This window comes from Candoia aspera, chromosome 1 (genome assembly GCF_035149785.1).
Source record: "Candoia aspera isolate rCanAsp1 chromosome 1, rCanAsp1.hap2, whole genome shotgun sequence".
NCBI lineage: Eukaryota > Metazoa > Chordata > Lepidosauria > Squamata > Boidae > Candoia > Candoia aspera.
In genome coordinates, this window is record NC_086153.1 from 166,485,828 (window position 1) to 166,510,847 (window position 25,020).

At 40.7% G+C, this 25,020-nt stretch overlaps 2 protein-coding genes across 3 annotated transcripts in view; both read left to right on the forward strand.

Moving 5' to 3' along the window:
- LSS (lanosterol synthase) overlaps positions 1-7,354 on the forward strand; it is a 29,380-nt gene extending 22,026 nt beyond the window's left edge. For both annotated transcript variants that reach the window (XM_063317823.1, XM_063317824.1), the window contains 10 exons: positions 245-316; positions 740-790; positions 2,498-2,647; positions 3,121-3,217; positions 3,520-3,625; positions 3,874-3,939; positions 4,307-4,387; positions 4,571-4,741; positions 5,570-5,648; positions 7,145-7,354. In XM_063317823.1, the coding sequence (XP_063173893.1) occupies positions 245-316; positions 740-790; positions 2,498-2,647; positions 3,121-3,217; positions 3,520-3,625; positions 3,874-3,939; positions 4,307-4,387; positions 4,571-4,741; positions 5,570-5,648; positions 7,145-7,339 (1,068 nt within the window). In that variant the 3' untranslated portion in view covers positions 7,340-7,354. The remainder of the gene's footprint in view (positions 1-244; positions 317-739; positions 791-2,497; positions 2,648-3,120; positions 3,218-3,519; positions 3,626-3,873; positions 3,940-4,306; positions 4,388-4,570; positions 4,742-5,569; positions 5,649-7,144) is intronic.
- Positions 7,355-10,005: 2,651 nt separating this feature from the next.
- On the forward strand, positions 10,006-20,108 carry SPATC1L (spermatogenesis and centriole associated 1 like). Its single transcript, XM_063317826.1, has 5 exons — positions 10,006-10,201; positions 12,731-12,988; positions 14,466-14,771; positions 17,140-17,291; positions 19,785-20,108. Exons 1-5 carry the CDS (start codon positions 10,006-10,008, stop codon positions 20,106-20,108), a joined length of 1,236 nt encoding a protein of 411 aa, XP_063173896.1.
- Positions 20,109-25,020: the final 4,912 nt, after the last annotated feature.

A 25,020-nucleotide genomic window follows, 5' to 3' on the forward strand; every position in this document is an offset into this window, starting at 1 on the left:
TATTCTGGCTTCTCTTCCTTTCTTATTTTATTTACATTTTTAAAGTGGATATAATTAATATTGTAACTACTTTGGCTATAACTTGCAGTGAGTGTACATAATATTCTAGCCATAAATCCTGAAAAGAAATTAATGGTAATAAAATATTAAAGAAGAAATTACAGAGATTGATCTGAATGACCTTCTTGCTTTTCTTTAAAAAGTCACAGTGAGTCAAGTGCAGTTAAACTCTTTTGTTTAAAAGGCTGGTGCCCAGGAGAAGCCTGAATTTGCCAGTTGTCTGATACGTGCACATCAGTACTTAAGAATCTCACAGGTAAAAATGCCACATTCTAGTCTCTGATAATGCTTGAATTATTCTTTGCCAGTAATCTTAGAACATGTTTGTTCTTGTAACTGCAGATTTTGTGTTTGGTTGCACATTTGATTAAAAAGGACTAAGTGCATCAGAGAACAAACCAATCATTTCTGGTAGTTCTGGTGACAGCATGGGCAGCATGGTGTAGTTTTACTGTCTGCATTATTTACTACTACTACTAATTTAAAAAGAGCTAGAGAATAGCTCTTCATAAAAATGAAAGCCTTGAATCTGGACAATATTACTATGGGGAGTGGGAATGATACCTCCTTTCCTTTCTCATTGGGGCTGTTTTCCTCAAGCCCATAGCTAGAACTGATTAGCTTTGTTGTGGTTAATTCCTACAAGATGTGTTTAATTATAATTTTCTATTTCCTCCAGATTCCAGATAATCCACCTAATTATAAAAAGTACTACCGTCAGATGAACAAGGTATGATTATAAAAGGCGACAGAAAGTATTTGAAAGGACTGCCTTTCTGGGGACATGGAAACTAGATCTTAAGTTAGGTGTGAAAGCTCCTCTGTGTCCTAGAAATGAGAAGCTAGAATGAATAAACAGGGTGAGCAAAGATTTGTGATTGAGTGGATTTTGTGGCTTCTTTGAAGGAACTTTCTGCATTCCTGCTTGCACTGTTGGGTGATCTAACATGGTAAAGCCCCATGGACAGCCATCCTGTAGGGTTGTTCAGTGAAAAAGGCTCTAGCCATTGGGGTATATCTTTTAGCACTTCCCTTTCTTTTAGATGTGGCAGAATTGTTCCCTTTTGCCCCAGTGGGCGGGATAGGGTGAGAACTTAATAGCATTGGAACTGCTTGCAATGGTAGGATATGGACTCTCTTTCACTCAAGGCCTTTAAAGTAAAGCAACCAGATCTGTGCTGCAGAAATCTGCATCATCACTAGAGAAGCAGAGTTTCACTGCTGCCATCTTATACATGCAGGTCAACAAATAAATAAATAGCTAGACTTGTAGCTCAGATCTGCTAAACAGAGGCAGATGGAGTTTCCTGCCTGGTAATTCCAACCCGAGGAAGAATTTGAGGATTTTCAGCAATTTTTCATGACCTTGTTGCTGATGCCTGAGAGCTACAGCAATGTGTTTAAATCAGCATTTGGGTCATGCAAGCAATTTACATGCATAAATACCCCCTTTGGGGGTAAACAGTGCTATGCAAAGTGCAGAAAGGGAGAAAGAAATAGTAAGCCAAAGAAATCAGAGGCATAAGAATAAGAAAAAAAGGAAAGATAGTTGAGCCTGGGTTACAGCAGCACCATTCACCATCTCTCTCTTTACTTTTCTGTCTTTGTAAGCCATCCTTGAGTCCACCATGTTCTGACATTGCTTCATAAGTGCCTTTTGTTCTTTACTCTTTTTCCTTTTGACAATCCCTTTAACTCCATCCAGACATGACTTGCCTTTCTCTCAACTCATTGGCTTGTCCGTCATAAACTCAATATACTTCTTTTGTATTTTATTTATTTATTAGATTTTTTTATCCCGCCTTTATTATTTTTATAAATAACGCAAGGCGGCAAACATACCTACTATTCCTTCCTCCTCCTATTTTCCCCACAACAGCAACCCTGTGAGGCGAGTTGGGCTGAGAGCGTGCGACTGGCCCAAGGTCACCCAGCTGGATTTCATGCCTAAGGCGGAACTAGAACTCACAGCCTCCTGGTTTCTAGCCCAGCACCTTAGCCACTAGACCAAACTGGCTCTTAGTATTGGTCACTCACTTTTGTATTCAATTAATATTCATTCAGAATCCATATATTCTTGACTTCCTCTCTTGTTTTATGACACATATTTCTCAAGGTTACCTTTCCCACTGCATTCAACTTTTATGTTTCACCTGACATATCCAACTCTAGGGGACAGAAGCCACAGCTATTTTTTTTTTTTGCTTCTTTTAACACACATTCATTCCTCCTAATAGTTAACATACCACTCACTACCTTTTTACCAGTATTTTCATGTCTGATTTTCACCATCTTTCATAGTAAACTAGGATGTGTAATAAATTCATTTATTTCTTCTTGATGAATTTTGCTATATTTTATTTTGCAAATTTGCTTTCTTTTTTTTGTTTTCTGTGCTCCAAACTAAACTAAACTACCATTGTCTAATAACCACTAGGGTGGATTTCCCTTCAGTACTCGTGACTGTGGTTGGATTGTCGCTGACTGTACCGCAGAAGGTTTGAAGTCTGTGATCCTGTTACAGGAAAAGTGCCCATTCATCAAGGAGCACATCTCGTCCAGTCGTCTCTTTGATGCTGTAAATGTGGTGAGCAAGGAAAAGTAAATCCCTCCCTGAGAGTCCATTCTCCCCCCGCCCTTTCACCCAGACACTGCCACCAATAATCTGTTTTGGCTAGCTAGTGGTCAGAAGACAGCAGTGCTGTAGAAATTTCCAGGCAAGAAATAAGGCTAAGTAGGTATACTTGTGTTCAGTCTCTCTCTTTGCAGTATTTGTAGGCTGCCCTGATCAATTAAGATCAATGAAGACTCTGGGTGGTAAACAACAAAGCAGGATAGAAACAATAACAGCCAAATAAAAGCAGCAGTACAGTGTATGTCCACACACAATCAGTTTAGGCTGAATTCATCCCTTGAGATATACACGGAAGTAGGGGGCCCAATGGAGTGGTGGCTCCGTCAGCGAAGGTTTTCAAGGCAGATAACTTTTGAAGCTTTTCTGCAGCTTGCTGCAGGCTCCTCCTTGGCCAAGTCAGATTGTCCTTTTTCCTCTCTCTTTAGTTGCTGAACATGCAAAATGCTGATGGTGGCTTTGCAACCTATGAAACCATGCGCGGGGGTTGGCTGTTGGAGCTGTTGAATCCTTCAGAGCTATTTGGTAAGAACGAAGACTTGTGTGGCATCTTTACTTTCTCTAGATGGTGTTCAGCTCCCCTTATGGGCAACTGGGGTCAGTTTCTACCATTGTTTATTCTGGCCAAGGGCATTGTTGCCTCTGTAGAATAAAGATGGGTTCAATCTACTCCTCACCTTCCACTGCAGAGCAGCTTGCTTGGCCTTTTGGTGGCTTCACCATGTAAAACTCTTGTCAGAATCGCACTGGAAAGAAAATAAAATATATCCTGCTTCTAGCCTGTAGACCACTATCTGCTGACATACTTGTTGTTCTGTGTTGTTTAGGTGATATCATGGTTGACTACACATACGTGGAGTGCACCTCGGCCGTGATGCAGGCACTGAAGCATTTCCACAAGGGCTTCCCTGAACACAGAACCTTGGAAATCAAGTAAACAAAGGGGGGGATGGAAGGAAGGACCATTTCAGAGTTTACTCTTAGGATGGACCTTCTTTCTGAGAAAGTCTGCTGGAGGACAAACTGCAGAATTGTCTAGTGGGGGTGGGGGGAATCAGATCATTATTCCACAAGGGAGGAGAGAATTTTTACTGCTTCCCATTTGGACTTAGGAGGGAGGGGACAATGAGTGGATATCACAGCTTGAAAGGGTTTCCCATTGTGTTCTCCTTTTTACTTAGAGAAATACTGCAAAAGGGCTTGAAGTATTGTCAGAGAAAGCAGAGAGCTGATGGATCCTGGGAAGGGTGAGTATCTTCTGAACAAATGCAGCTTGACAGTTTTGGGACTCTCCACCCCAGAGATCTGTTAGGATATAAATATATTTCATCACAGATAGTGAGATCCCTGGTTTGTTTCACATAGCCTCCTTTCTCACTTGTTGGGTTGCACTTAGTTGCACTTAGTCATTGTAGCACATGGATACACACTGTGGACTTGGAAGCTCCCACCTAGTTCAATCCTGCCTCTGGCTGGCATTTCAGGGAAACATCTGTCTCTTTCAGGCTGCTGGAGAAAATGAACAAGCATGGGCAGACTGCCAAGCGTTTTCCCCTCTCTTCCCTGCTGCCCCATGCATTCTGCATTTGCTGACTAATTTTTCCTCCCTTTTAGGAGCTGGGGTGTCTGTTTCACTTACGGTACATGGTTTGGACTGGAAGCATTTGCTTGTATGCAGCAGATTTACCGTGGTGGGTGAGTCACCTCCTTTCTCCTTTCATTTCTGCTGGCTAAAAGGAAAGGTTGGCAGTGGAAGGGACCTCTCTGCTGTCATGAACAACATAGGATAAAAACTCTAGCCTTGCCCTTCCAATTACTACAGTATCCTCTTGGCAAGGGTGGCCCTTGATTTCCATCCTTCTGCCTTTCCTCTTCTAGAGTGGCCTGTCAGGCGGTGTCCCGAGCTTGTGAGTTCTTGGTCTCCAAGCAGATGGAGGATGGTGGTTGGGGAGAGGACTTTGAGTCTTGTGAACAACGCAGATACATCCAGAGTGCTAAGTCGCAGATCCACAACACCTGTTGGGCTCTCTTGGGACTCATGGCTGTTAGGTAAGAGCTTGCCAAACCCACTGCCGTTGGCTTCCCATTTCTGATGGCCAGCAGCCTCTGTTCTGAGCATGAGTCAGAATGGTAGCACTTCCTTTGATGTTCTGACTATCTGGCAGCTGGGTAGGGGCATCAGTTCGATCCAGGCCCACACAGTAGCTTCCAGCATAGGTGTTGTAACTGACTGTGTAAAACAGTATCCTCAAGACGTCTCCTGAAACAACATTTTCTTCGTAGTCTCGCATCCATATTCAGCCTTCTGCAATTCCAAATAAAGTGAGCTGAGCCGGGAATAGACTATATCTAAGGACCTTCCACACACCACCAGGACCATTCAGCAATGCCCTCGGCCACCTTTCTAGTTGTTTGCTGTGAACTGTGTGACTAATCACAGGCCTCTGATTGAAGCTCTACTAATAGGTTGGACTGGATTTTTGTGCCTGGGATACTGCAGCAGCACATGGAAAAAGCTTTTCTGAACATAGATGTTTCCTGTCATACTTTTTCTTTCTCTAAATTTAACTGCAAGTTAAGTTCCCTAAGCCTAACTGTAGCAGTTTTCTACGGGTGAGGAGGAGGAAGAGGAGGAGTTCTATCCTGCCTTTATATTGTGCAGCTCAAGGCAGTGTACATAATGCTCTGACCTCTTGTTTTGCCCACAGCAAGAACTCTGTGAGTGGGGTTAGTCTGAGAGAGAGGGACTGTCCCAGAGTCACCCAGCTGACTTTCATGCTTAAGGGAGGACTAGAACTCACGGTCTCCCAGTTTCTAGTCCAGCCCTTTAACCACTACACCAGATTGGCTCACAGGACCACTCCTTTTGGTTTGCAGGTACCCAGATGTCAGAGTTCTGGAGAAGGGGATTAAAGTTTTGATTGACAAACAGCTGCCTAATGGGGACTGGCCTCAGGTAAAATGTCTCTTTCTTCAGTTCATCCGTGTTTGCTTACGAGCATCACACCTCAGCTACTTAGCCCTTATAATCCTTCTCCCAAGTTACATGCCAATTCTTCAAGAATCACAAGGGTTTCTTTGCTGTTGCTTGGTTATATCTACTGATAAGTTTTCACTTATCTTCTGCATATCCATGCCAGCTAGGTGGTATACCCTTTCTCGCTCCTAGGCTACTCATGAGGAACTGCTGTCCCAACAATTATTAATGCTTGAAAGATTTGGCTCTCAAAGTCCTCTCATGAACCTGCTGACATAATGGTTAAATATGGAGAACAAAAAAGCATCTGCCCCTACTGCCTTTTACCTTGCAATAATATCATGCCCTCAGTCTTTATTTATTCTGATAGCCTTTCTGGTTCAGTCCATTCCTACAGCAGCAAGTCCCTCCTTTTTGAATTCCTACATTCTATCTATCTATCTATCTATCTATCTATCTATCTATCTATCTATCTATCTATCTATCTATCTATCTATCTATCATCAACTTTGTATAACCGTCCATCTCACAGAAAGTGACTCTGGGCAGCATACAACAATCCAATAAAAACAACACATATATAAACACTCAATATAAAAATATAAGAATCAATATTTAAAAATAAATAATATAAAAATGAAATATACAAGCCCTAGGCAAAGAGAGAATAAGAAAGCCACCTCAGCAATGGAGCCATCTTAGCATGTCTCCAGTTCCCTGGGAGCCCCAGGCCTGGTGACATAACCAGGACTTGAGGGACTTCAGGAACATCAAAAGGGAGCTAATCTAATTTCAGGGGGAATACAGTTCCATAAGGCGGGTGCTATGGCAGGGATGGTCCATCACCTGGGACCCACCAAATGTCCGTATTGTACCTAGCTGATGGTACCAGCAGCATGCCTTCTCTGCCAGATCTAATGGGGTGGACTGATGTAATTGGGGAGAGGCAGTCCCTCAGATATCCTGGCCCCAAGCCATGAAGGACTTTAAAGGTCAAAAACAGCACCTTGAATTGGACCCAGAAGCAAATCAGCAACCAGGCAGTTCACAGAGCAGAGGTGCAATACATTCTAGGAGTGCACATAACTGCCTGTGCCGCTGCATTCTGTACCAGCTGAAGCTTCTGGATACTCCTCAAGGGCAGCCCCATCTAGAATGCATTACAGTGGCCCAATCTGGAGTTGACTAGGGCATGAGTGACTGTAAGTACATTATCCTTAAAATTATACATTATCCTTAAAATTAAAACTACATTTTCCTTAAAATGTACAGGTTTTTTATTCTTTTGATATTCAAAGCAGGTCAACCTTGTCAGAGGCTTCTTCAGTATGTGTGGTAATGTATGTTAGGTGGCAGATGACTTACATATTTCTTTTCCTTTTGTGTTCCTGATACTGCAGGATCTTTTTGTGCTAGTTAATACACAGGAAAAACGAGAGGGTAGCTTTGCATTGTATTTCTTGTTTTGTCTGCAGGAGAATGTTGCGGGAGTATTCAACAGGACTTGTGCTATTAGCTACAGCTCCTATCGAAACATCTTCCCCATCTGGACCCTGGGGCGCTTTTCTTCCCTATATCCTGCCAGCCCCTTTTCAGGAAAGCTCTCAACAAAAATATTAAGAAGTGGGGAGAAAGACCTGGCTGCAGATATGACCAACGGACCCTTTTGATACTTAAGATTTCGTCTCCCTACTTCCTTTCCCGCTTTCCTTTACCTACTGATCTATATTTTATTCATGACCACCATTTGTCTCCACCTTGAAGGATTGGTTTTATTTAAATCCTTATTAAATAGTTTTAAATTCCTCTCAAACTCTGGTTTTTAAATGCTTTTTAATGTCTTTTGTATGTATGTATGACATATCCTTTTCATTCATCATAGTTTTGCTTTAATAAACAAATAACTGCTTTAAAACTGTTGTTAGTCTTCATTATCCTTAGTTTTTGTTTTCAAGCTTTCCTCACTTCTCTGGGCTTACTAAAGTATGTAAAAGATCATATTTGCATTCAGTATGCAAGATACATAACACTGAATTTGCATAGACAGGAATTATCCAAATAATGTTGATTTTCAGACTAACCCACAGCCTGACCTGGTGCAAATATCTGTGTAATTTACATAGGCTAAAAACCAAGAATTCCTATCCTAATAGAGGTCACTGTATATTAGGGAAGTATGATCTGGTTCATCCAGAGTATGTTTGTTCTATATACAGCAATAGCAAAGGAAGTGTAGCTTTTGGAAAAATTAAAAGATGACTGTTGGAGGTGATAGGAGTTTTTTGTTCTCCACTTAGCTCTGGATTTTTTCTTTCCCTTCCTTTTTTAAGGGGATGCTCATTTTCCCCAAGTCAGATGGAGTTCTCCAATAGGTCAGACATATACAGTACGTGGCACAGAATGGAATCTGAAGTCACAGGCAGAAATGTATCGCTTTACCTTACAAAGGGCAATTCAGGTTCTGAATGTTTCACAGTGGGGGAGGGAGGAACCTGCCAGAAAATAGAAAATAAATAGCAGTATGGTTAAGCACAGCTGCAACATTTCTTTGGCATAGTTGCTCACAAGCAGATAGCTTATATAACTTGGAGAAAGCAACAACAACAACAAAATATTTTTTCCCTTTGTATTTGGAAAGTACCTTCTATTCTACAGTCTTATACAACCACATAATTGTGGAGTTTGAATATATTACAAGGATCATCTAGTCCAACCCTCTGAAATGTGCAGGAAAACCAAATAAACCATTTTTACTCCACTATTATGTTTGTTCCCAGACTATATTACTCAGATTATCATTTCCTCATTTGCTCATGTATGTAAGATCTGACTTCAGGTTGCTTATAAATGGAATCTGCCCCAGATGTAGGTGTAAATTTCCTATTTATGATTTGTGATAGAAATTGTATCCACTGTTAAATTCTAGACGGTTTGCAACTTGAAGTTACTAGATTTCAGACTACAAGTTCTTCCTTTTATTATCTCTGACTGTATTCCGTAACAGAGACAAAGGAGACTTGCTTTTGCATTGCCCCTGCTGGAAAGAATAGGAACAGAGGCCCAGGCTCTCTTTCTGGTCTCTGGTGGTTTAACCTCCTCACATGATTGTGGATCCGTGGAACTCACCATCAGTTTTTCTGAATTTTCCTGTGGCTGAAGATCCAGCCCCTTGGAGTCCTGATGAGGCTGGCTGGTCATGGAGGAGTTTGGGACAATCTACAGAAAGCAAACTGTGGGCCAAGGGACATGCAAGTCTTTTTTGGCTGTGCTACCAATTTCTCCCCCCCCCCCATCCATCTGCATATATGTGTTCGTATTTTTTGACACATGGTTTATATAGTGGTGTTCAAGCTAGACTTATAGCACAACAATTCTTGCATAGGTCCAATGTGCTGCCCACAGCCTCAGTTTAGTACCGAATGATGTTATGTCAGCTGTTCCAGAAACATTTTCTGCAAAGTAATTGTAAAGGCATTCTACCACTCTAATTCAGACTGGTAGACTGCCTTTACAATTACTCTGCAGAAAATGTTGAATGATAGCTTTTACTCTTCTTATGGATGACATCTCAGCCGAAAATTATGCTGATGGCATTACTGTAATTCATTCTCTGCAGGCCACCTGTAACCCCTGGAGTCACCTAAGGACATGCCACTGAAATTTAGCAGCAGACAATATGCTGATTTGGGATGAGAAATGAAAGGAAATAGATTCACTAAACAGGCTTATCATTCCTATTAATGAGAAACACACCTGAATAAATTGAAAAATAATAATATAAAATAATAAAATAAAATAATAAAATGATTGTTCCCACCTTCTGGTAGTACCAGGTTTTCATTATCGTATCCTCTGCAGCTCTCAGCCACCAAAACAAAAACAAAAACAACCACTGGTAAAAAAGAAAGAGTTGCCCATTCCTGCTGCATAGAGATATATCTTACAGTACTGATATTAAACCAGTTAATTCTTTCAGTTGTCTCTGAAGAAAGCCTTTAGTGAAAAGTGTTGGCCATTTTCAGATTTAGTCAGTGCTATTTTGAGACTGTATTCTCAACAATAATCTGCCCGCATGATCAGGAGCTCCTAGACATACTGTTCTATTCTGTATACAGACCATACCTCAAGATTTCACAGCAGAAAAGCCAGTCTTAATCAAAGAAAATGCTCTAGTAGAGAAACCAAGTGTTCTCTTAAGAACACATGACATCATAATTGTGTAGAAACGTTCTAAGCCTGATAACTTCCTCTGAACCTCTTGAAGCACTGATGTGACCTGTCTAGGCAAGGCTGTCCCTAACAAATTAATCCTTCCTCACCAGCAAGGAAGAGGAGGATGACAGAGGAAAGGGAGTGGATAAAAAAAATTCGGGAAGAAAATGCACAACTCAAAAATGAAATTAGGCTGTTCAGGGAAAACTATGAATTGCGCACATTGTTGGGTCAGCAATGTGAGAACAACAGTCAGGCTCAGTTTGCACCACCTCAGATTTCTCCTTCATATCCTAATACTGGTTCATTGGTAAAAACAGGTAAGGAGCATGCTAAGTTAGCTTGTTAAAAGCCCCTGTTATGCAAATATATTGTAAATACGTTTCATCATGTATCCAAATTTATACATACAATTCAGTAAGACTTTAGTGAGTTCATTTATGGGAAGAAGACTCTTGGCCAACCTTATGTCTATCTATAATAGAAACTATATTGGGCCCAACTAGGAAAGGCTACACATGATTAAATTGGCAAGAGGACCAATTTCCTGATTTGCTCATTTATAAATGTGCACATGCATCTTCAGGAACTTTACAGTTTCATATTCCTATAGGCTTTTACTCCCTGCATCCCTATCACAGTATTCCCTTTCAGGGTAAACATCCTTATGCAAAGCACAAAAATGAAAGAAAACGTTGTAAGTCAACGAAATTAAAGGTATGAAATCAGAAAAAGGAAGGGCAATATAGAGGAATTGCATTTATACTTCCCATATCATTCTAACCTTGCAAACTATCCTTACTTCCACTGTATCCATAGATGGCTTCATACATTGCCTTTCCTTCTTTAGATTTTTCATCTCTCTCTTTCTGAGAATCTCATCAACTCCATTCAACCACAACTTTCTTGGTTTTCCCTTCCTCTCAACGCATTCTTCCTTTTGCAAGTCAGCCCCCACCAATTCTCTCTAAATGGCCAAACTATCTCAGTAAACATGTTTAATATTGTTCCCTCACTTTTGTATTCAATCCACATTATTTTAGCATCCATTCATTCCTATGGTCTGAACACAGACACCACCTCTCATGTCTTAGGTCAATTGAGGCTTTCACATAAAACTTTTTGATACTATTGAGAAAGTGTAGACCAACTTTAGTGCCATCCATGCCACATGAAGCATTTGTTGTAAACAATAACATTTTCTTTCATAAACTCATAAAGTTGAAATGTACCTTTGAGTAATCTAGTCCAACCCCCTGTTCATCATAGGATCTACTACAGCATAACTGACAGATGTCCATCCAGACTCTGTTTGAAGGTCTCCAGTGAGGGAGAACTCGCTACTTTGTGGGGTAGCCTGTTCCAGAAATGAGATCTCATACACTCAGGAAGTCTGACTGGTCGATAAGGACACCTGGATCCCTTTTACATGTACTACTGCCAAACCAGTTCACCTAATCCTATACTGGTGCCTTTCCCTTTTTTCCCCCAGAAGCAGAGCTTTGCATTTCTTCCTGTTAAATTCCATATTACTCATTTTAACAGACCGTTAAAGTTAATCTAGATCTGTTTGAATCTTCTCTTTCTTCCAAAGTATTAGCCACCCCTCCCAATTTTGTGTTATCCACAAACTTGGTAACTTTTTCTTTTGCCCTTAGTCTCTGACAGAAGCCCATCAAGCTCTTGCAGAAGCCTGATCCAACCCTTATGTCACTATTTTATTAAGAATATCATAAGGCACTCTTGTCACAGGCTTTGCCAAGGTCCAAGTAAAGTGTAAATGGCATTGTCCTGCTAGTAATTCTAACAAAGGAGATAAGGTTAGTCTGGCATAATTTGCCTATATGACACCCATGCTGGCTTTTGTTAATTGTAGCTTGCTTATCTAAGTGCTCAACACACATACTGCTAGATCTTGCTGAGTACAGACTTCACACTGACAGGCCTGTAGTTTCTTAGATCCTCCTCCTTCCCTTTCTTGAAGATAAGAACACATTTGTTCTTCTTCAATCTTCTGGAACCTCACCAGTCCTGAAATTTTCAAAGATTACGTAGAAATGGTTCTGTGGTCACCTTTGCTTGTCTTTTCAGTACCTCTGTGAAAGATAATTGTTCCTGTTCTTTGGTATTCTTTTCACTTTCCTGGCTGTTCTGGAGAGCTTCAGTCATTCTGTTCAGGACTTCCCTGATGCATTTCAGTAGACCAATTATCTCTTTAAATCCCTTCAGGCCTCCCACTTGACCACTCTTGCCAAACTCCTATTTGCTCTTCCTGTTTGCTTGCTCACAGGGCTTAGGATAAAATAGCTTATTTTGAAGAGTTATTAAACCAAGGATATATTCAGCAATTTCTCTCTCTCTCTCCCTCTCTCTCTCTCTCATTTTTTGCCTTTCCTTTTCATTCTACACAAAAATGTTAAAGTCCCAGACAAAATGACAAGGATCATCATCATCATCATCATCATCATCGGCTGTAGTCATGCCCTTGTTTCAATGTGGTGTTAAGTTGGAGTACAAAACCAAAGTTCAAAAAGAATTGGATGAAGACCTATTGATGTTCAAGAAAGCATATTTGGGCTGTGAAGATTAAATGATTTCTTCATATTTTCTGGGAGGATATTTTGAAGCATTCCAATCAGTATAGATAGACCTGTTATCTCAGTCATTTTTCCAAGGCCAGATCCGTTAATAGATACCACACTAGATATGTTCACTGATGTTTTCTAGAAATATCATGAGCTCTGATGATGTTATAAAGTATTCTGCCAAATCATGTCACAGGGTCTAGATGTGTACATGACATACATGACATAAATGTAACTATTTTTATTGTTTGTTTTTGTTTTCAGCTCAGTCTATCAGAAAAGATTATAATTATTATCCCCATATCACTTCCAAGGAGACTGCAAAGTCATGTCCCAGTACCCAGACACAGATTAAACTATTCCACACTGATCCTGTTGCTGTTCAATCTAGAAGTGGAGAAAAGAAATCCATACACGCCTCAAATATATCAAGTTCTACCATGATTGGAAAACAGCTTGAGGAACCCACAGACATATCAATGTTAAGGAAATCTTGGCTTACAGATGGTCCTTTCCCTGGTGGTGATAAGGTTCAAACACTTCCATTTAGCATTGGTGAGAAATTATATTTGATGTCAACTCTCTATGTATATGTCTGCAGAGATAATGGGGTAGAGTTTGTTCTAAAAGCATTTGAATGTTTTCCACTTTCAGTCCATGAGAACAGACATTTACTATTAATAATCACCATGAATAATTAAGTTCTATCTGTGGACAAATCTAAGTGACAGCTAGACAGCTCCTTATTTCAGTTGCTCCTTTTCAGATCTTCAATATCCAATTTTGAGGTGAAGTAACCAGAAATGTTACTAGATTCCAATTATGGTTGCACCATAGAGCTGAGTAAGAAAATTAACACACTAACAGTGTGATTTTCAGTTCCTTATCTAAACCTCCTAAGTGTGGAACTGGCCCTTACAGCAGATGGAGGCACCAAGTTGCTGGTTTCATCAAGGTATCTGCTACAACACCAAGATTCCTTTTCAGACCAGCCTCTGCCAGTCAAGACACAACAGAATATATATTTAGTTAGGAGCTTTGCCTCATGAATATTACTTTAAAATTGCTTATATAAAGCCATATCTACAATGTTCTTTCCTTCAGTTTGGAAATAGCCTTTTGAAGTTCTTCTCTGTCATTTCTAGCCAACATGGCCATTTAATTGATCATTAATGGTTTATCAATTTTAGTAAACAAATACATTAAAATCAATGTTCTCGTGTTTTAGGAACCTCATTATTTACATCCCTTTATTGTAAAAGCTATCGATTCGTTCATACACTCAACTTTTTTTTAATCATGTTAAGTTTGCACAAAAAGTTGGAATACATGCATCACCACCCAAATCTTGTCATAATCCCACAAGATTTAAGCAATCAACACTCCAAATATTTTTTAAAATACCCTCAGCACAAATGAAAGAGCCTGACAGTTCATTACTGTTAAATGAAAAAACACAAAGAGAACTATTTCATTTAAGACATCTTGTGAAGAAACCTATCAGATGAAGAAGAAATCACAGCATGGTGATTTCTCTGATCGATTGAGTGATTGTTTATGTGCAATCAAGTCATTTTTGACTCCTAGTGACCACATAGATTTTCTCCCTGAGGTTTTCTCCATGATTCCTCCATTAAATTGTGACGTGTCTAATAGAGAAAAATGAGCTTTGTGGTGCATGAAACTGCACACTGCACCAACAAGCAACACCAACAAGGTGGGCAATCTCTCTCTCTCTCTCTCTCTCTCTCTCTCTCTCTCTCTCTCTCTCTCTGTGTGTGTAAAATATTGCATTGTGATTCAAAGGGGTGAGCAGGACACAGTCTTTCATCAAGCCCCGGCCACTTATGCCCATAGTTATTCACAGAGGATGGGGAGAACAGTGAGAGGAAAACATTCATTTTGGGTGGATGTGTCCAGTCAAAGAGAAATCTCTACAAGCCACTTGCTGTTTTATTGCCCTTTAGCGTAACCTGGTGCTAAATCTGCTTAACTGCAGCTCATTACAAAGCAGGAAGACTCCTGAATTCAAAAGAGATGCTCAGTTGCTTACCAGAAGAATCACCTTCCTCAAAGACACACAAAGAAGATGCCCAAGCACAGACTGCATTTTCAGATGATGTAAACATCCACAAAGGAGGGATTCCTGAGAGGCAGCCCTATTGCTTTGGAGGTGGTGCTCAGGACTCCAGCATAGACAAATCACAGCCTGAAACGCAAGAGATGCCTCAGAAGAAGAGAGTCTGGTTCCCAGATTCACCTGCCACAGACAAGATAAGGAAGTTCCATACATTCTACCTGAATGGTAATAGTGAGACTTTGGGCCTGTTTCATGTTGCAGTTCAGTGTGAAAAACTGAGTGCAGTCTATCATTTCCTATAAAAAGATGGCCTAGAGATATCCTTTTTTTAGAATTTTCAAAATCTGTGTGTGGTGTATGTGTTTGTGTGAAGAAAATGAGAATTTTGAGAAGAATTCAAATATATTTAATACTTTCAGTACTCATTAGGGATATTAATTAATTAATTAATTAATTAATTAAACAAATATATACAACCACCCATCTACCAAAAGGAACTCTGAGTGGCGAACAAATTAAGAGCACAATACAGTAAAAACAACCATTCAGAACAATAGACTACACTGAAGCCCAATAAAAACTCAAATCTATCCGCCAACCACCCCATACCAGATATATAGTTATTTTTGTAGCTTTTTAAAATGCATTATATATAACTTAGTAAAGGTAAAGGTTTCCCTTGACTTTAAATCCAGTCGTGTCCGACTCTAGGGGGCGGTGCTCATCTCCGTTTCAAAGCCAAAGAGCTGGCGTTTGTCCGTAGACACTTCCATGGTCATGTGGACAGCATGACTACACAGAACGCCGTTACCTGCCCGCCAAAGCGGTACCTATTAATCTACTCACATTTGCATGTTTTCGAACTGCTAGGTTGGCAGGAGCTGGGGCTAGCAATGGGAGCTCACCCCGTCATGCGGATTCGAACCGCCGACCTTCCGATCGGCAAGCTCAGCAGCTCAATGCCCCATCCAGAGTAGGAAATCAAACAGCTTTACTTAACACTTTTATTTATATTGTCCTTAATACAATATGCAAAAGATCCATCCTATCTTTAATATATTGCACTGTTACTACACTACCCTCAATCATATTTCATTTCCCTCAAACAAAAACAAAATCTAAAAAAGGGTGACTAACAAAACTAGACTACTCTGCAGAGCTCTTATGCAATGCTCTTCTCCCTACCCTTTTTATGGATATATCAGCATTGGGTGATATACCTTGCAGAGCCACCCTCACATGCAGCTCCTCAGACCAACCTGCTTTTTACAATAGTCATATAACAATGCTGCATTTTATCTGCATGCTTTGGTGGGTGTTTAAAAACAAAAAACAAACACTGTTTAAAGAATACAATCTAACTGAAATTTTGCAGTCTCTTGCCTCCTTTCTCCTCTTACTGCATAGTCATAGCCATCTCAAAAACTTGGATTTTTGATCTGTTATTTATAAGGCACCAATCAGTCCCTTTTCCCTTCAGAAAAAATATACCTTTTCTTCTCCAGTCCATGTCAGTCACAGTTAGAACTCTTCAGTCACTGGCTAAAATCATTGGAAAATTGAAAAGCAAGCTGTCCTTGCAAAACAGATAGGGTTCAAACCTCTATCACTACAGGCTCCAGCTTTACACCTTGGTTTCTAGAGGGCTAAGGACTGGTTCTTTCTGAAAACAATGAAAATTGGTGATCTGGGCATAATTTATCAGGAGGAGAGGCAAGTTTGTTTCTCCATCAGGGAACATCAGCAGATTTGTGAAGGCCATCCTGCTGGGTGCGGTTCTATATGATTGCCTTCATGGTTTCTATGGGCCTGCTCAAGTTGGCATCTGGCCCCATTCATTTGGCAAGGAACACTAGTTTTTTCTGTAGGATGATGTCAGCCCCACTAGGTAGGTCAGATCAGAAAATCAGCTCCAGAGGAAGATTAGAACTATACTTTATTGAAACAGAATCTTGGATGCCTGATGGTACTTTACCTCCTCTCCTTTTGTCACTTCTAGTGGTTAAGGTGCTGGGCTAGAAACCAGGAGTCTGAGTCTGAGTCCCACCTTAGGCCTGAAAGCTGGTGGGGTGACTTTGGCCCAGTCACTCTCTCTCAGCTGAACCCACCTCACAGGGTTGTTGTTGTGGGGAAAATAGTAGGTGGGAGCATTAGGTATGTATGCTGCCTTGAGTTCACAAAAAATAAAGACAGGATAAATCAAACAAACAAACAAACAAATAAATAGTATTACATTCAGTGAGATTAATATAAAACAGTTCTGCAAGCAGATAATATATAAGAAATTATCTTTCTAGTTTTTATTTATTTAACACAACTTCAACTTTTATTCAACTACTGTATATAAACCGAGGTAAACCAATTCTGATGCCATTGGGCTCTAGTAAGACTACTGATGTGCTCAGGTCTTGTGGTTTAAGTGATTTCTACCCCCACCCCCCTTCAGTATTAACATGGGATGACAAGTGAAACTTTTTTTAAACCTAAGCCTTCACGGAAAAATGTTTATTATAGACAGGTTTAATTTTATAAAAGTGGCTTTGGCCTCTCCTAGCTAAGATCAAGTCTATCTCTGTTTTTTCACTCCCTTCAGATATCGAAATTGCCCAAAGCAACAAGAAAAATGGACGCATTGTGGGAGAGATTGCCTTCCAGTTAGACAGGCGTATCCTTGCACATGTGTTCCCTGGAATAACACGGCTCTATGGATTCACAGTATCCAATATCCCTGAGAAAATAAAGCAAGTAAGTGATTCTATCCCAACACTTAGAAATAAATAGACTTTTTTTGTCAAGATGGCAGACCCTTAATAAAACTCAGAGGTTCAGCTTTTGTGCCAGCTGGCAGCATCATGAGGCAGAGGAAGGCAGCCTCTTTGCATAGCAGCTTCTGGGAAGGGTCCCCAAGGGGTCAAAGAAGAGAACTCTGGCCATAATGAATGTGGTCCTCCTCATGTTCCCTAGGAGAGTGCCGTTTGAAGGATGAGCGAGAACACATTGTTTCAGTCCAGGATTTTAAAACTGGAATGATAATTTCTTGCCAACAGAATTACCACAGAAATCCACAGAAGTACTTTACATTCCAAACTGTATAAATTCAGAGTTCTTCAGAAACTGATAAATTCCAACTTTTTGTTTTATAGGTCACAATCATCAAACCTTATTTCTCTTCTAAACCAGATAATTTTCCAAACTGTTGTATGCATCCACAGAGTTAGGCAAAAAGCATTGATAATTGCCAGTAAGAGCTAAAATATCTTGTAGGTATTGTGACAACTGGAGTTTTATCCATTTTCATTCTCAAAATATCCTTTGACTATATAATAAAACAGGTCAATGTCTCAAAACAAAGTTAAATACGAGCAGAGATAAAAGCCATCCTTGATCAGTTCCCGAGGACATCTTAATAAGTGAAGAAATAATTGAATTTGTTACAACTTTAGCTGAGGGATTTAGATACCACATTTTTGAAGCCAATTTAGTGGCCTGCTAGAACCACTGAAATGGAGCAGTGCTTAACACAGCTTAGAAGCTGTACTCAGAAAAAGAGTATTATCATAAAATAGCTTTAATGAGCATGCCAGAGAAACACAGGTTATGGATCTTACACACTCAGCCCTCCCAAGCATAAAGAATCACATGCTTAGACAGTAGGTTAAGAAGTAAAAAGAATCTTACTGACTTTATTCTTTGTTGTTCTGTTACATCCATCCTGGTGGAAAAGATGACATTCCTTTGTTCTTTTTTTTCTAAATACTTAGTTTGCCCTAAACCCTCAGCCCTATTTGCTGCCAAAGGCTGTGTGGAAGAAAGGGGCAGTATCCTTCATCAAGGCCTGAGCACACGGCCCTGATGAATGGAGAGCAGAGCAGCATGCTTACTTCTCCTTGGGTGGAAGAAGGGTAAAGAGAGAGAGAGGAAGTGGGAGTGGCAACAAATAGCTTCCTCAGAAGCACAGTGAATTGCATCTTGGGTTCAACTAATTTACATGCTAATTCACATGCTAATGAGTCATGCTGGATTTGCCAGGACTTCCAACAATTTTAACCCATCTGCTAAAAAAGAGAGGGAACCTAATTTTTATTAAATATGTTCTAAAAATGTAATCTGCCTCATAACACAAACTTTTTCTACTTCCATGGAAGCCCCCACTGCCAACTCAATTTCTCTACTTGTGTTTCTAAAATAATAGTTAACAGTGTTATCAATCAAAGAGAATATCTGTAGCTCAGGGTTGAACTGTGGAGTCCTTGGTGCTCCCTGAGCTTGGTTGTTTTCTTGCAGACGTTTCATTGCCAGACTAAGCAACATCTTCAGTGCGAAGAGGGAGTGGGCCTTGCTCTCAGTTTATATACTGTGGCTTGCCCTGCTTGTGTTGGTGGGGCTCAGAGAGCACCAAGGACTCCACCGTTAACAGTGTGATATTCACTTCAGTTCTTCATTTTTATTTTGGTCACTGACCAGCACAAAACATTTGCATGAAAAGAACACATGAACAGGTTTTGTTTCAAATTTGGTAATTAGAGAAATAGAAAGTTTTTTATTATACTTTTTTTTTTTACAAATATACCAGATGAAGAGTAAATACACAGAAGACTCAGGATTCATTGCTGTTACATTAGATGGGTGTTTCTCAACCATGGCAACTTTCAGATGTGTGGACTTCAACTCCCAGAATTCCCCAGCCAGCATTCCCCACCACATCTTAAAGTTGCCAAGGTTGAGAAACACTGCATTAGATTTCTGAGGTCCAGCTACCACTCTGTACAGTATCTGAATCTTCTCAGCCTTGTTTTTTCCAAGGTGCAGTGTGTTTTTATGAATACAAACTCGTTTATATACGTACTATAAGTAACTGTAACAATGTTGCAGTAGGGAACTCTGTGTGGTGGGTGGGTGTGTATTGTGCAAGGATTTGGACAAGATGATCTTTTTTACATTCAAAGGAAAACTTTTCCAGAACTATCAAAACCCATTTGGATCAGGCATGCCTGAGGAAACTTACACCAATAGTACAAACATCCACAGAACTGCAAGTTTTCAGAAATTGTATCAGGAGATTATCCAACCTAAAACAAAAATATTAATAGTACTGGAAGGTCCACTTCAGAAATTAAAAAGAAAAACCATGCAATTGTCCATTTTTTCTTTTCTGCTCCTATTCATGCTATACAAAATACAGGCTGACTTACACTTCCATAAAATATTAACCATAGGTTTATATCTGACAATACTTAGGTCTCCATAAAATCTTTAGATGGCTCTCTAGACGAGAAAAAGTATCAAGCCATGACCCAGCGTTACCTTGACCTGATTGCCCGCTTGGAGAAAATGGGCTACCGCACAGATGTCCACCCAATGTTTAGTGAATTTCTCATCAACACCTATGGCATCCTGAAGCAAAGGCCTGACCTGGGCTCCTGCCCCATGAACAACAGTCCCAATGATCTCAGGAAGATGGTGATAGACATTGTCCCAGCTAAGATCCTTGGAGATACCTTACTGCTCTTGAACTGTTTGTGTGAACTTTCTAAAGACAACAAGACCCTTTTTGCCTGGTAGTGCCTCCTGCAACTCTTGATTCCCCATTTTTAATACAAAGAGCACCTAAGCACAGCATATATGTAATAAAGAACAGCTGCTGAAAGAGGGTGTGGGATAATATGAGTATGATTTTTTAATCAAATGGTTGCTGTCCAAATCACTGCTTCATGTTGTGTCTCATTCAATTTGGTTCTGATAAGGTGTGTATTTCATGACGTTTTTGAAAAACTGCTACTGTATTGATATGTTTCAGTTGGTAACTGCTGTATCAGCTATATTTTGATGGGAGATAATTTTTAGCATCAATAAAATGAAATAGAAGTGATTGTTTATTGCAACAGTTCACAAATTCCCAATTAAATGCTGCATTATTTCTGCATGGGAAAGGAGGTGCCTGTCAGACTGTAATTTTTATTCTGCTTGTTCCACGAATGTACAGGTGCAGGTGTGACATGACTTGCTTTAGGTCTTGAATGCTCTCCAAGAGACATACCTCTTTCTCACACCTACATTAAACCTGGGACATTTTGCTTCAGTGGGAATAACGTGTACTGTATATAGGTTCCTTTGGATTGATACAGCATTGCATGTATAATATCACCAGTTTCCTGCATCAGTGTTTCAAAACATTTCCAGTACTTCCAGACTCTTGGATTCTGGAATCCTGTTGCCATACTGCTTAGTACGAAAAATGTGCATTCATATGTTTGTCTGAAAGTGTAATGGAGCCTCCTAACTGGTATTAGGATGGCCAAGAGAGGGGTTAACTTTTTCCTTAAGTTGTTGTTCCGATGAGTGGTCTGTGCATTTTTTCACAATGAACACAACTACAATTTGAAATGCTGTTGCAAAGTTTCATTTAGTGGTGTGATTGACAGTTATCGACATTCTGCTTTAGGCCTGTAATTGGTGATCAGGCACTCTGTGGCCCTGTATGTCACTAATGGAGTGGGGATTCTATGACTCCCCAGATGCTGTTAAACTGGATTTGCCCGCTAGCCCCAGCCAACATGGCCAATGATAGGCAATGATGGAAGCTGTAGTTCAGCAACCCCTGAAAAGCCATGGACTCCCTAGGACTTTCATCAAATTTATCTCCCAAAATGCTAGGTAGTTCCCAGAACCATCTGTCTTGTTCTCTTTCTCTTTCTTCAAAGAGGTGTTCTCTCTCTTGATATATTGTTTATGTGCCATTTGTCTATTTAGTGAAGCATGTCTTCTGTCCCATTTTGGAAAGGATATATTACTGTTGAGTTCAATAAACTGTTTCTAGTCAAATGACACTGGAATGCTATTACATCTTTCCTCCTTCATAGGGTTGGTTTGGTAAGAGAGACCCAGGTTCAAGGCTATCCTCAGCCACAGAAACTCATGAGGTGACTTTCGGCCACTCCCTCTCTCTCAGCCCAGTTTACCTCACAGGGTTGTTGTGGAGGGAGCGTTAGGAACACCACCCTGATGTCTGAGAGGACTGGCAGCATATAAATCTAACAAATAAGTAAGAAAGTGAGCTGAGTGTGTTCTGGAGAGCAAAATCTCACCTTGGCAGCATCTCTTCGGAACACTAAAAGAAAGATTTATTATGGGCTGTACCTAGGGACTTCAGCAAAGGATCGTTACCTTGTTGTGGTGCTGGAGCTTAAGTACCTCAATGATGCCATGAGCTAAACCATGAAGGGCCACCCAAGACAGGAAGGTCATGACAGAGAGGTCAGACTAAATGTGATCCCTGGGGAAGGTAATGGCAACCCACCCCAGTATTCTTGCCATGAAAACTAAATGGATCAGTACAACCAGAGATATGTCGGTATACCATCGGAAGATGAGACCCCCAGGTCGGAAGATGGTCAAAATGCTACTGGGGAGGAACAGAGGATGAGTTCAACTAGCCCCAGACGTGATGACGCAGCTAGCTCAAAGCCGAAAGGACGGCTAGCGGCCGACGGTGCTGGTGGTGAATGGCGAATCCGATGTTCTAAGGATCAACACACCACTGGAACCTGGAATGTAAGATCTATGAGCCAGGGCAAATTGGATGTGGTTATTGGTGAGATGTCAAGATTAAAGATAGACATTTTGGGTGTCAGTGAACTGAAATGGACTTCACATCAAATGACCACCAGATCTACTACTGTGAACAAGAGGACCACAGAAGAAATGGAGTAGCCTTCATAATTAATAGTAAAGTGGCTAAAGCAGTGCTTGGATATAATCCAAAAAACGATAGAATGATCTCAGTTCGAATTCAGAGCAAGCCATCTAACATCACAGTGATCCAAATATACGCCCCAACCACAGATGCTGAAGAAGCTGAAGTAGAGCGGTTCTATGAGGATCTGCAGCACCTACTGGACAACACACCTAAAAGAGACGTTATTTTCATCACGGGAGACTGGAATGCTAAGGTGGGCAGTCAAATGACACCTGGAATTACAGGTAAGCGTGGCCTGGGAGAACAAAATGAAGCAGGACATAGGCTGATAGAATTTTGCCAAGACAACTCACTCTGCATAACAAACACTCTCTTCCAACAACCTAAGAGACGGCTTTATACATGGACTTCACCAGATGGACAACACCGAAATCAGATTGACTACATCCTTTGCAGCCAAAGGTGGCAGTCATCTATACAGTCGGTAAAAACAAGACCTGGAGCTGACTGTAGTTCAGATCACGAACTTCTTATTGCACAATTTAGGATCAGACTAAAGAGATTAGGGAAGACCCACAGATCAGCTAGATATGAGCTCACCAATATTCCTAAGGAATATGCAGTGGAGGTGCAGAATCGATTTAAGGGACTGGACTTAGTAGATAGGGTCCCGGAAGAACTATGGACAGAAGTTCGCAACACTGTTCAGGAGGCGGCAACAAAATACATCCCAAAGAAAGAGAAAACCAAGAAAGCAAAATGGCTGTCTGCTGGGACACTAGAAGTAGCCCAAGAAAGAAGGAAAGCAAAAGGCAACAGTGATAGGGGGAGATATGCCCAATTAAATGCAAAATTCCAGAGGTTAGCCAGAAGAGATAAGGAATTATATTTAAACAAGCAATGTGTGGAAGTGGAAGAAGACAATAGAATAGGAAGGACAAGAGACCTCTTCCAGAAAATTAGAAACATCGGAGGTAAATTCCAGGGAAAAATGGGTATGATCAAAAACAAAGATGGCAAGGACCTAACAGAAGAAGAAGAGATCAAGAAAAGGTGGCAAGAATATACAGAAGACCTGTATAGGAAGGATAACAATATCAGGGATAGCTTTGACGGTGTGGTCAGTGAGCTAGAGCTAGACATCCTGAAGAGTGAGGTTGAATGGGCCTTAAGAAGCATTGCTAATAACAAGGCAGTAGGAGACGATGGCATCCCAGCTGAACTGTTCAAAATCTTGCGAGATGATGCTGTCAAGGTAATGCATGCTATATGCCAGCAAATTTGGAAAACACAAGAATGGCCATCAGACTGGAAAAAATCAACTTATATCCCCATACCAAAAAAGGGAAACACTAAAGAATGTTCAAACTATCGAACAGTGGCACTCATTTCACATGCCAGTAAGGTAATGCTCAAGATCCTGCAAGGTAGACTTCAGCAATTCATGGAGCGAGAATTGCCAGATGTACAAGCTGGCTTTAGAAAAGGCAGAGGAACTAGAGACCAAATTGCCAATATCCTGGCATAATGGAAAAAGCCAGGGAGTTTCAGAAAAACATCTATTTCTGTTTTATTGACTATTCTAAAGCCTTTGGCTGTGTGGACCATAACAAATTGTGGCAAGTTCTTAGTGGTATGGGGATACCAAGTCATCTTGTATGCCTCCTGAAGAATCTGTATAACGACCAAATAGCAACAGTAAGAACAGACCACGGAACAACGGACTGGTTTAAGATTGGGAAAGGAGTACGGCAGGGCTGTATACTCTCACCCTACCTATTCAACTTGTATGCAGAACACATCATGCGACAAGCTGGGCTTGAGGAATCCAAGGCTGGAGTTAAAATCGCTGGAAGAAACATTAACAATCTCAGATATGCAGATGATACCACTTTGATGGCTGAAAGCGAAGAGGAACTGAGGAGCCTTATGATGAAGGTGAAAGAAGAAAGTGCAAAAGCTGGCTTGCAGCTAAACCTCAAAAAAACCAAGATTATGGCAACCAGCTTGATTGATAATTGGCAAATAGAGGGAGAAAATGTAGAAGCAGTGAAAGACTTTGTATTTCTAGGTGCGAAGATTACTGCAGATGCTGACTGCAGCCAGGAAATCAGAAGACGCTTAATCCTTGGGAGAAGAGCAATGACAAATCTCGATAAAATAGTTAAGAGCAGAGACATCAGACTGACAACAAAGGTCCGCATAGTTAAAGCAATGGTGTTCCCCGTAGTAACATATGGCTGCGAGAGCTGGACCATAAGGAAGGCTGAAAGAAGGACGATAGATGCTTTTGAACTGTGGTGTTGGAGGAAAATTCTGAGAGTGCCTTGGACTGCAAGAAGATCAAACCAGTCCATCCTCCAGGAAATAAAGCCAGACTGCTCACTTGAGGGAATGATATTAAAGGCAAAACTGAAATACTTTGGCCACATAATGAGAAGACAGGACACCCTGGAGAAGATGCTGATGCTAGGGAGAGTGGAGGGCAAAAGGAAGAGGGGCCGACCAAGGGCAAGGTGGATGGATGATATTCTAGAGGTGATGGACTCGTCCCTGGGGGAGCTGGGGGTGTTGACGACTGACAGGAAGCTCTGGCGTGGGCTGGTCCATGAAGTCACGAAGAGTCGGAAGCGACTAAACGAATAAACAACAAATATCTAGGGGGCAAGGGACCAGGCTAAGTTTAGCTCCCAGCAAGCTACATCCTTCCAGGCAGAGAGTCAGAGAACAAGTGAATGTCAGAAGACAGAGGCATCTGCAGGGAGCAAGTGACAAAGT